At 38.1% G+C, this 10,793-nt stretch overlaps 1 protein-coding gene across 1 annotated transcript in view; it reads right to left on the bottom strand.

The window, feature by feature from the left end:
• The window catches only part of OSTF1 (osteoclast stimulating factor 1), a 61,661-nt gene that overhangs the window by 14,862 nt on the left and 36,006 nt on the right, over window positions 1-10,793 (bottom strand). Inside the window, exons 3-8 of the mRNA XM_012644421.1 lie at window positions 10,475-10,525; window positions 7,701-7,764; window positions 5,973-6,026; window positions 4,370-4,477; window positions 3,371-3,420; window positions 178-256 (exon numbers count right to left, since the gene is read on the bottom strand). Of these exons, the coding sequence (XP_012499875.1) occupies window positions 178-256; window positions 3,371-3,420; window positions 4,370-4,477; window positions 5,973-6,026; window positions 7,701-7,764; window positions 10,475-10,525 (406 nt within the window). The remainder of the gene's footprint in view (window positions 1-177; window positions 257-3,370; window positions 3,421-4,369; window positions 4,478-5,972; window positions 6,027-7,700; window positions 7,765-10,474; window positions 10,526-10,793) is intronic.

The raw sequence follows: 10,793 nt of genomic DNA, 5'->3' as shown, positions 1-10,793 counted from the left end.
AACTAACATAAATAAACCCCAATATTTTCCATAACAACTGCGATACAGAGTAGAGATTAAAAGCCCAGTTTTAAAATAAGGAGACTATTATTCTTCCTACTATTTCAAATGATATAATTTGATGTAGCCCATTTTTCAGGGTAAGCGAAGACCAGATAAACTCAGCACAAACTTTACCTTTTTCCAGAAGCAACTGGACAATATCTGCATAACCCTTCCAGGCAGCAGCATGCAAAGCTGTGTCTCCCAACTTGTTCTACGGTGATAAAAAGAGAAAGCATCATCTTTAAAATAAAGAGTAGATGGAACGCACACATTGATTTAGGTTTAATTTTAGTTAAACCTAAAATGAGAACAAAGTGATAGAACCATGTAAAATTCTAAAGACTATAGGAAAGGAGACTTAAGAGATGGGAAAGGAGCCCTTTTGGGGGGATGGAAGAGATGGAGAAGCAGACACTGACTTGGCAGAGCACAGGCTGAAATGCAGGTGCCTGCGGAGCGAGGTCCGGGAGGAAGCACGCAGATCTGCCCCTGCAGAAACGTAGCAAGGTGTAGGGAGTGGAGATTCCCGGATATGCTAGGGCAGGAATGAGGCATGGATGTGAAAACAGGAGTTCTGGTGGAAAGTATTCACAAATCATTACAACCCCAGAGCCCTTTTCTCTCTTCTTGCTGCCAGATGACCCAGTAAAGATGATAGAATTACCCTATTCAGAAATTAACCGGATAGTTTCCAAGCTTATAGACACTAGGTACAAGAGAAGGTGGCAATATGGCCAGAAACCAAAAGCTGAGGGTCAGGTGAAAAAGCTACCAAATGAACAGTAAGGCCCCTCTCTCAGCTAACCTTCATCTACCCCGCTGCCCAGTGTGTGCTCTCAAGTGCATACCCCAGGCAGGAGACTCGAGGACACGGCTCGGGTGAAGCAGTACAGCCCCCCGTGGGAGATCGGGGGAGAGTACACTTATATGGGCACTGGGTGTCACCCAGCAAAACAGGCAGGACTCACAACGTCACCCCACAGAGAGGCCCACCAGCCACGAGCCCCAACAAGCACACAGCTTCCAATCACGCTTGAAAATGAATGGACAGACAATGACATCAGGTACTGGAGGAAAGCCTACAATATTTAGGGAAAAACCAAAACAAACAGAATTAATGGATCTCAGAGGGAAAAGACACAGTAGAGTGAATAGCACAAAATATGTTTCTAAAAGCTATAATTAACACATTGGTGAGCTATAAGATGATACTGTGTCATGAAAAAAGAAAAAGATGCTATGTAAAAATAACAATCAAAATAACGTGAGAGCTTATGGCAGACAGAACTCTAAAATGGCCCCCAAGTTCTTTCCCCTGTAGTACAGATCCCTGTATAATTCTCTTCCCTTATGGGTGAGATCAGTGAATATAATAGGTTATCACTATTATATTATATTATATTATCAGTCTCCCGCTGGCCTTGGGGAGAAAGCAAACAGCCGTGCCGTGAGCTGTCTACAGAGAGGAATGGCCTCGGTACAGGAAGTCCTGACTTAACATCGTGGATAAATTCTCAAAAACTGTGACTTTAAGCAAAATGACATAAAACCAATATTTTTCCTCACCAACATTATAACAAAATGGCATTAAAAGCAATAATGTTACTCAAGGACCCGTGTACGTGGTTTCGCTTAAAGTTACAGGGTTACAAGAACTTATTGAGGATGTTAAGTGAGGACTAACTATACTACAGGTGCAAGAAATTCAGTGCTTCTGACAGCCTGAATGAGTTTGGAAGAGGACCCTGAGCTCCAGATGAGAATCCAGCTCTAGTCAATACCTTGATTTCAGCCTAGGACACACTGAGCAGAGAACCTACTTATGCCATGCCCAGAACTCTGACCTACAAAAAGTATAAGCTCCTAAGCTTGTGGTAATTTGCTACATTGCAACAGAAAACCAATACAGAGCTCTGGAAAATTAAAAAGATAACCAAAATAAAACATAAAGGTGAGAAAAATCTGAGAAAAACTAAGAAAATTGGAAGTTCAATCTAAGAGGTCCAGTGTCTTACTAGTGGGCATTCCGGAACCAAAAGAACAAAGACAACGATCAGGTAAAAACTATAAAACTAATAACACAAGATAATTTTCCAAGCTGAAAGAGTTCATCATAATTATTGGAAAACGACACACACTAAGGCACACCATGGTAAAATTTTAGAACACCAAGGATAAAGCAAAGACTCTCAGCAAGATAAAAAGCAGATCTCACATAAAAGAATGAAAATCAAAATGGCATGAAACCTCTCACAAGCAGCCCTGCAAATCAGATACCAGAGTCATGTCTTCAAAATTCTTAGGGCCCTGCCAGAAATGCAGCCTCTTTCTGCAGCTCCAGGGGCTCAGAGCTGAAGCGTCTTGACAGTGAGCTTGTGCGCGGCCCTCGGCACCGCTCAGGGAAGCCTGTTGGCATATCCATCACCTCAGAAAGGAACTTCTGTATTTTATTGGGGGATCTCTAAATTTTCCTTTCATATGTTCGAATAAATTTTTTCTAAACAACGGCAACAAAAAAAAATTCTGAGGGAAATTATTTTCAACCTGGAATGCTGATCAGCCGAATAATCAATCCCGGGCTCCCCTTTCTCAGTAATCTACCTGAAGATGTTCTCTGACAAAAGGAAGCCCCAGGACCCAAAGAAGGGGAGATACAACACAGCAGACAAGGAAGGGGACCCCCAGGAAGACAGCAAAGGGCAACAGAGACCAAATCGCTCAGACTGGAGCATGAGGATGGAGAGCTCCAGGAAGTACCAGTCCAGGGAGAAAAAATAAAGTCACTGATTAACTTATCCATTTTGGGAAAAGTGCATAAAACAGTGTAGATGTCTTAGATACAAAAATAACCCTAAATAAAAGTCAATTAAACACAAAAGCAGAAAGTTATATAAACAGTGAACACTAGGTAGATAGCCATAATAATGCAAACATTATGTAGTAATATAACCAAAAACTATGGTAAGATACATTGGGTGGAACAGAGGAAGGGCTGGGTGCTGGGAGGTCAGAGCTGACAAGCTTAACCCGTCACTGATCCAATAGGAAGCCAAAATGCATATGAAGACGACTCATGACAAGAGAGCTCCAAACACCTATTCCTTAGTAACATGGAGGTATGTACACGAAGAAAGAGCTCTAAGCTGAAAGTGATATATGAGGAGGAGTGGGCAGTGCTTTTGTACGATTTGAATTTTAATAAAATAATTTTTAAATCATGTGCTTATAGTATTTTGATTAAAATACTTTACATGCCCATTAGTTGTGCTGTGCTAACAAGATCATGGCAGAGTGTATCAAGTGATTTCCACGTAAGCAGGCTCACCTGTTGGTTCAGTTCAATGTTTGGCTGAGTAAACAGCATTTCCACTATATCTGAAATTCAAATAGAGAAGATATTATTTGAGAATGAAAAGTAAAAGGCTGACAAATCCAGACACAATAAATTTTAAAAAGATGATTCTTTGAAAACATCTTCAAGAAAATTATAACGAATTTTTAAAAATACATGTAAATGGAAGAACTTAAGAATCTAAAAAGTAAAATTATTTAGGGAAAAATATGTTTTCTAATAGTTTTTGCTTTTGCATTTTCACATAACCTCTATTAGGAATATTTTAACATTCATTATAATACTTTGTATTCCTATAACTAAATTTTGTTTATTAGCTAAAATAAAGTAGTCTTCTTTTGGGAGACGATAACAAATTTTCCTTTGGCTATGTTAGTTAATTGGTTGGGTTCTTTATTTTTCATTGCTGTTAGCTTTATTTTTTTCTTTAGAGAGCAGTAGAAAGAGAATGGGTGGTAGATTTTTGGCCAGGATGAAATACATCTAGAAATTCAATTTGTCATCATTATTGATTATAACACAGAAAGTATAAATTGAATCACAAACTTAAGCAAATGGTGTCTTTCTCCTGAATCTAATAGTCTGCGTTAAACTTAAAATGCAAATCATAAAAGTATACCTTGGGAAAAGCTAAGCTAGAGGAGTCAGTTCTGCCCTTTTCTTCTGTTAGATTACATAGTCAGTTTGTTTTTAAACTAATATTACTGTCATTTTCTGGTAACCTTTCTAAGCCAGAAAGAGCAAAGGAAGTTTCCGATCTTTCAGGTGAGAGAGGCCCATGCAGTGAGGCTGACAGATCACATTCCACCCACTGTTCTACAGAGCTTCCAGGAACAAGGCTTTGTTTTGGCTGACATTCCGAAAAGAATAGCCAATGGGTTTCATTTTTTCGTTTTTTGTAAGTGTGGTTCCCTAAGGTGAAACACATTTTCAACAGCATAGAAATTTACAATAACAAATAAAATGTCATACCTTTGTGACCTCCATGACAAGCCCAGTATAAGGCTGTGCTTCCAGCTTTGTCTAAGCCATTAACACCCACTCGGTTGTCCAAACACTCTCTCAACCAGCTCAAGTTGCCTGAAAGAATTTTATGTTTATAAAAACACAAGAAAAAAGCTTTTGTTTTTTTTGCTTTCAAATCAATTTCACCCTGCATAAATTTCCATTTGTAATAGATTAATCGGCATGTCTTAAATTAAGACCTGCCCCATAATGCATTTATTACGGTATATTTTGACTTCCAGTTTATTAACGGAAGGCATTAACATCAATTTTTAATGGTAGGTTAATGGGAAGAGTTGCCTAAATGGGTCTACTTAAGGTATTTCTGTGACTATGACCAGGGTTGGAAACGCGGTGCACTCAAAAGGTATATTTGGGATTGCAAAGACTGTAAAAAAAAACATATACACATATTTTTTTCTGGAACTTAGGAAAAAACCAGTTGAATCTAAGAACAAATAGATACTATCCCTATTCTTATTTACACTGCATTTTCAGTTCTTACAAGAAAAGAAACACTAAATAACCTACTTAAAGTTGCTGCTCCTACATCCTAAAATCTAACTATTAATTTAAAATCCTCAGGCTAATGCCCTAAGTATCTAATTCCCAAAGAATTTTTAAAATATCAGTTTAGTAGTTCTACTTATGTATAACCCTAAACCAGTAATTTCCTTCTGCACATTCAGATTTCAAAAAGATCTAAAATAGAATGAAATAGAGCTCATTGAGGCTTTACGAAGACTTTCCATTATCTATAGCAGGGTTTCTCAACAGTGGCCCTATTGGCATTTGGGGCTGGATTTATTGTAGGGACTGTCCCACGTACTGTAGGATGTTAAGCAACATCCTCTGCCTCTACCCAGAAGATGCCAGTAACGCCCCTCCAGTCATGACAGTCAAAATGTCTCCAGATATTACCAAATCTCCCTGGGGTTTGAAGGGAGAAATCACCCCTAGTTGACAACCTCTCATCTACAGAATAAAGCCCAAGATAAGACTCATCATTGTTTGGCCCTGGCTCTTCCCCAGACGCATCCCTGCTGCTCCCTCCCTCTCCAGCCAAACCCTCACCACTCCTACACTCTCCTAAATCTGTACCCTCTGGACACCTCCACCCTCCCGCCCTCCAGCTACTCACTCTGGCCTCTTCAGCCTGTTTAACTTAAGCCCATTTCAACTGCTATACTTATCATACCACATTTCACACATATTTCTCTCATGCCAGCCTTTGAGCTTTGGAAGTCACAAACCATAACCATAAACCATGTCTCTGTCCACCACTGAACACAGGATAGGAAAAGTACTCAGAAGACTAACATTTTAAAAGTAAAATCACACTTACCTCTCTAGAATGACAGGAATCAGGACAGACATTTACCTCTAGGGGAGGCAAGGATTTAACTGGGAAGGTGGACAAGGAACTTTCTGGGATGATAGAAATGTTCTAGATCTTGATCTGGGTATTGGTTACATGGGTGTATGTATTTGTCAGAACTCATCAAGCTATATAATTAAAATGCAAAATTTCATTGTACTGTATACCTCAATCAAAAAGAATCACACCTACCTCTTTTTGCAGCTTCATGCAATGGATTGTCAATGGATTCTGCCTGCTCAGCCACTAGATTGAAAACAAAAAGTGCAAACCCAATGTTGAAGTGCCACCCAAAGAGTCACTGAAGCCACTCACTCGCCATGGCCCCCCAGCTTCAGGAGTGCCAGGGCCTCGACAGGGCATCCCTTACTTAATGTGGACCAAAAATAACAGAAAAGCAAATGGATAGTTCCTGCTTTAAAAGAAGCTGAATTATGTGTTAAATGAAATCGAGCCAAGCAATAAGGCAATACCACAGCAATGAACTGGAAGTATAAACAAACTAACAAAACACCCACAGCAATGAACTGGAAGTGTAAACACAACCTGAGTGTAAACATTAACCTGAGTTAAATGCATAATTGAATTTACTCGAGTATTTAAGAAGCAGTCACAAAAATGGAAAAGAAAGCATTTGATGTTCATTTTTACATTCTTCCTACTTTGAAGATGCCTGAAAATAATTCTGATTCCCTTCTGTGTCTGCATGAAGGAGGGGATAAGGGGAAAATACTTTGCTTACTGTATTTAGAAACGACAATAACATACCTATCTGCCCCTAAAGAGGGTATGTTCACTGCTGCCCTAGAATCAGTAGGAATGTCCAAAGGAAGACGGTTGTTCAGACAGACTTCCAGCTCGCCCCCTCCCACCATTAAAGGGCTATCACAGGACATGCCCTGGGCTGCCAGGGGTCCAAAGCAGCAGAGGCTCATTCTCCACCCTCAGTGTCTATGACCGAGGCTGGAAACGCAGTGCGCTGTAAAGGTGTATTCGGGATTTCAAAGGCTTAGAAGGATGTAGAAATGTTGAAAGTCTTTTTTGGCAAAGAACAGTAACAACATTAGACCAGGGCAAGCAGGGACCGTGTGCTGAGCCCCAAGCCTAAGCCCTCATGCCCATCCTCCAGAGCTCTGCGGGACCTTCCCTGAAATTTTCCAAGTCTCTCCAGTGCCCGGAACTGGTGCCTGACACCAGCCCTATTGTTCTAAGAATTCATCTGATGCCAAAGTCTAAGGAATCTTAAGTCATCTAAATCCAACCCTGTCATTATAATGATAGGGAAACTGAATCCCAGAGGTAGTGGGTTAGGTGTCTTAACTAAGGTGCTCTGTGATCAGGAAGTGGAAGAAAAGAATTAAAAACCAGAACCCTTGTTCACCAATCCCGTGCTCTTTCGGCTTTACTCTGCTGCTTTCTACATAAGCGTTTTTATCTGTTTTGTCCTCTTCCAGCTAGAAGCAGTTTCACGGCAGGAGTCACGTCTTATCCCTCAAGCTCCCCAAACTGCCGTGATAAGCATTTAATGAACGTCACTGCTCCAAACATGAAGTAACAAGGCTGGGTAACTTCATCACAAAAGAAAGGGCTAGTCTAAGAAGTGGTTTGTGAGATTCAGCTTAACAGCATTAAAAAAAATTGTTTTAAGTGTTGAATAAAGTAAAATCAAAAGCATTTTCTTGGAAACCTTGGGTTCTTTCACGAATGCTACAGTGCATTCTCTTAGACCAAGGAATCCTAAGCACATCTGGCGTCCATGGCCATTTTATTAACAGGAGGGCCATGGAGTAGAAAATGTCCTAGAATGGCAAAAACTCCATTGTTTTTTCAGTCATAATAGCAAGCAGAAAGGCCTCAAGAATCAGATAGTTGAAAGTGAACAAAGTATAGCTAAAGCAAACCCACTTGGGCAACACTTACCATAGTTGCTTGGAATTAGTCCAGTCCGGCCTTTGGAGGTACCTTTCCACCAATTGGTATCACTCTGGTAAAAGAAGAGTTAAACTAAGTGATGCCAAATCCAGTTTGCATTCAATCACTTTTAAAACCTTTTAGCTCACAGGGTGTACCTGTTTTACACAATGTCCACCCGCCCTACCCACACTGATCAAGCTTCCTCACACCCCAGCTACGCCGTTCATTTCTCTTACCATTAAGTTGCAAATATACATGCATCTGCCTGCAACAACTCAAATACACTTCATCACAGAGCCTCAACACCCAAACAAATCGAGATAATATGAAAGAGAAGGAAAAAAAATTACATTAGTTTAGACTAGCTATATGACTTTTTTGGTCTAGAGTTTCACTTCTCTTAGCTTCAAGATATTTTTTTGGAGGGGGTGGGGGGTGGTTCTAAAGACTTCTTTCTTTTACCTTAATTTTGTGGGTAACTTTTTATTATAGAAAAGTTCAAACCTATACATAAGTAGAAAGGACAATACAATGAACTTATACATACTCATTTCTCAACTGCATGAACCATCTACTCATGGCCGATATTGTTTCTTATACGCCCCCACAACCACCCTCCCCTCCTGGATTATTCTGAAATAAATTCTAGACATCATATTATTTCATCTGTAAATATTTCAGTATGTACCTCTGAAAGATAATGACTTTTTCAAAGATAATTATAAGATTATCACAACTTAAAATTTTTTATCAGTAATTCCTTAATATCATCAAATACCTAGATTAATACTCAAATTCCCCAATTGCTCTATAATTTGAGATCCAAATAAGGACCATACAATATGATTGATTGATTTGTCTCTTAAGTTTCTTTTAACCTATAGGTTTTCCCTCCATTCTTTTTTTACCTCTTACAATGTATTTGTTGAAGAAACCAGTTTGTTAGTTCTACAGAGTTTCAAACACTATAGATTTTGTCTGTTGCATCACTGTGATATAATTATATTCCTCTGTTCCCTGTATTGCCATAAATTATTTGTTAGTTCTAGAGCCTTAATTAGATGCAGCTTCAAATTTTTTGGCAAGGCTATTTCATAGGTAGTTTTGATTTCTCCCACTGGGAAACACATAATGTCTGGTTGGCATCTTTTTGCAATGTTAGTAGCCAGTGATGACCATTGTCTCGATTCATTATTTTGTATCGGGCTGCAAAATGGTGACATTCTAATTCTATCATTCCTTCTTCATTTAAATAACTAGAATATCTCTTTAAAGAGAAACTTTCCCTCCTCAACTCTAAGGTTACCCAGAGATGAAGTTCATAGAGAAAAGGCAGGAAAAATGTTGATTCTTTTCCTTAACAGTTATCAGAATGAAAAGTTGGTTCCCTAGCATCCTCTCATGCTAACCAATCACGTTTGCTTGTTTTGAAGTAACATTAGAAACTCATAAAATTTAACCATATTTAATGTGTTTCAATCCTTGGGAGTTGTTGCCCTAACTGATACTCAAATTGTCCCATCTTTGGCCAGTGGGAGCCTCTTCGAGTTAGTTCTCATCTTTCTACATGATCCTACTAGTCTTTGGGAACGTCTTTGTTTTCTAATAACAAGATGTTCTGGGTTTAACATGTACATCTGTTGCCCCAGAGCTGGGACCAGCCATTTCTCAAAGGACCGAAACAAAATTTTATTATCGGGTTGGTCACTTTTTCTAGGTCCTGTCAAAAAGCAGAGCAGGGAATATTTTTGTTTTGTTTTATTTTAGATAAAATACAACATGATCCTTCCAATTCAAATGAAAGACAACATAGTGTTGACTTAACATCATCCATCTGTATATCCTTTCTGCCATGTATATCCTTTCTGTCATGCTGAAAATCCCAGTTATCGACATCACAGACCTAATAATGACTCATTTGCTCTAAACCACAATACACATGCAACAATCTTAGAATTAGCAATACCAACACTTCTCCCACAAGATCATGATTTACAACAGTTTATTATTATTATTATTATTACTATTAGCATTTCTTTTTGTCCTTCATATATATTCTACTAGAGATGTTCAAATTGCTGAGTTTTAAAGACACTTGGAATACTTCCTCTCTCCTCTCTGTGTGGTTGTGCCAATTACCAGGACACAATTAAGTTAATTGAATTCATTCTGCTTTTAATTTTTAGGGATTGCTTTTTACTATGTAATTTTATAACTATGTAAAAGTTTATATAATACTGAAGTCAAATCTTCAAAATGAGGTAAAATTTTTTAAAAAGTCCATCTTCCATCTATGTTTATTCTACCCTACTTCCTCTTCTCCACATAGAAAAAACTAGTTTTATTCCACATAGAGTAAAACCAAATTTTATGACTGATCCTTAGACTTTTTATTTTAAATTGAGGAAAACAGGTATATGTATACCCTCTCACTTTTTCTTAGATAAGTGAGAGCATACTATCTACATTTTTTACCTTGCTCTTTTTCACTTAAATTATGCCATAATAGCATACAGAGATAGTCTTCATTCCTGTTCATGGCTGCATAATATTTCATTTGTGGACAGACCAAAGCTTATTCAACTATTGTTTTATTGATGGAAAAGGCTACTTTCAATCTTATGCTACTATAAATTGTGCTAAAATGGATAGACGTGTACATATGTATTTTTGTGCACATATACATTTAAGTAGTTTACAATGTTATGGCCACATAAAACAGTCTTATATTAAATATCTTTAGTACATATGCAGTATTGCAAAACGTTGGCTGGGCTTACCATGTCAGTAATGTAAATAATATCACCTTCTTCAAAGTACAATTCATCCGGCTAGAAGAAAACAAAAAAAGGTTTGACTCCATGTGATTTTTCATGAATTAGAATTCAATGATTAATTAAATAGATTCCAGATCCTAAAGTATCCTTATAACCAATGTGGTTTTTATATACTTAAATCAGCTCATAAGCCATGTAACAAAACATTATTGACAAATTAATACATGAATAGAAGGCTGAATTTTTTAGATGATGAACTTAAAAGAATTATATATAAAACAAATAAGGAATCCCTCCACGCACACACATCTTATATTCTTCC

The sequence above is a fragment of the Propithecus coquereli genome, unplaced genomic scaffold, assembly GCF_000956105.1.
Source record: "Propithecus coquereli isolate 6110/MARCELLA unplaced genomic scaffold, Pcoq_1.0 Scaffold211, whole genome shotgun sequence".
NCBI classification, from domain to species: domain Eukaryota; kingdom Metazoa; phylum Chordata; class Mammalia; order Primates; family Indriidae; genus Propithecus; species Propithecus coquereli.
The sequence above is the reverse complement of the archived record's forward strand: the minus strand, read 5'-3'. Positions and strand labels throughout refer to the sequence as shown.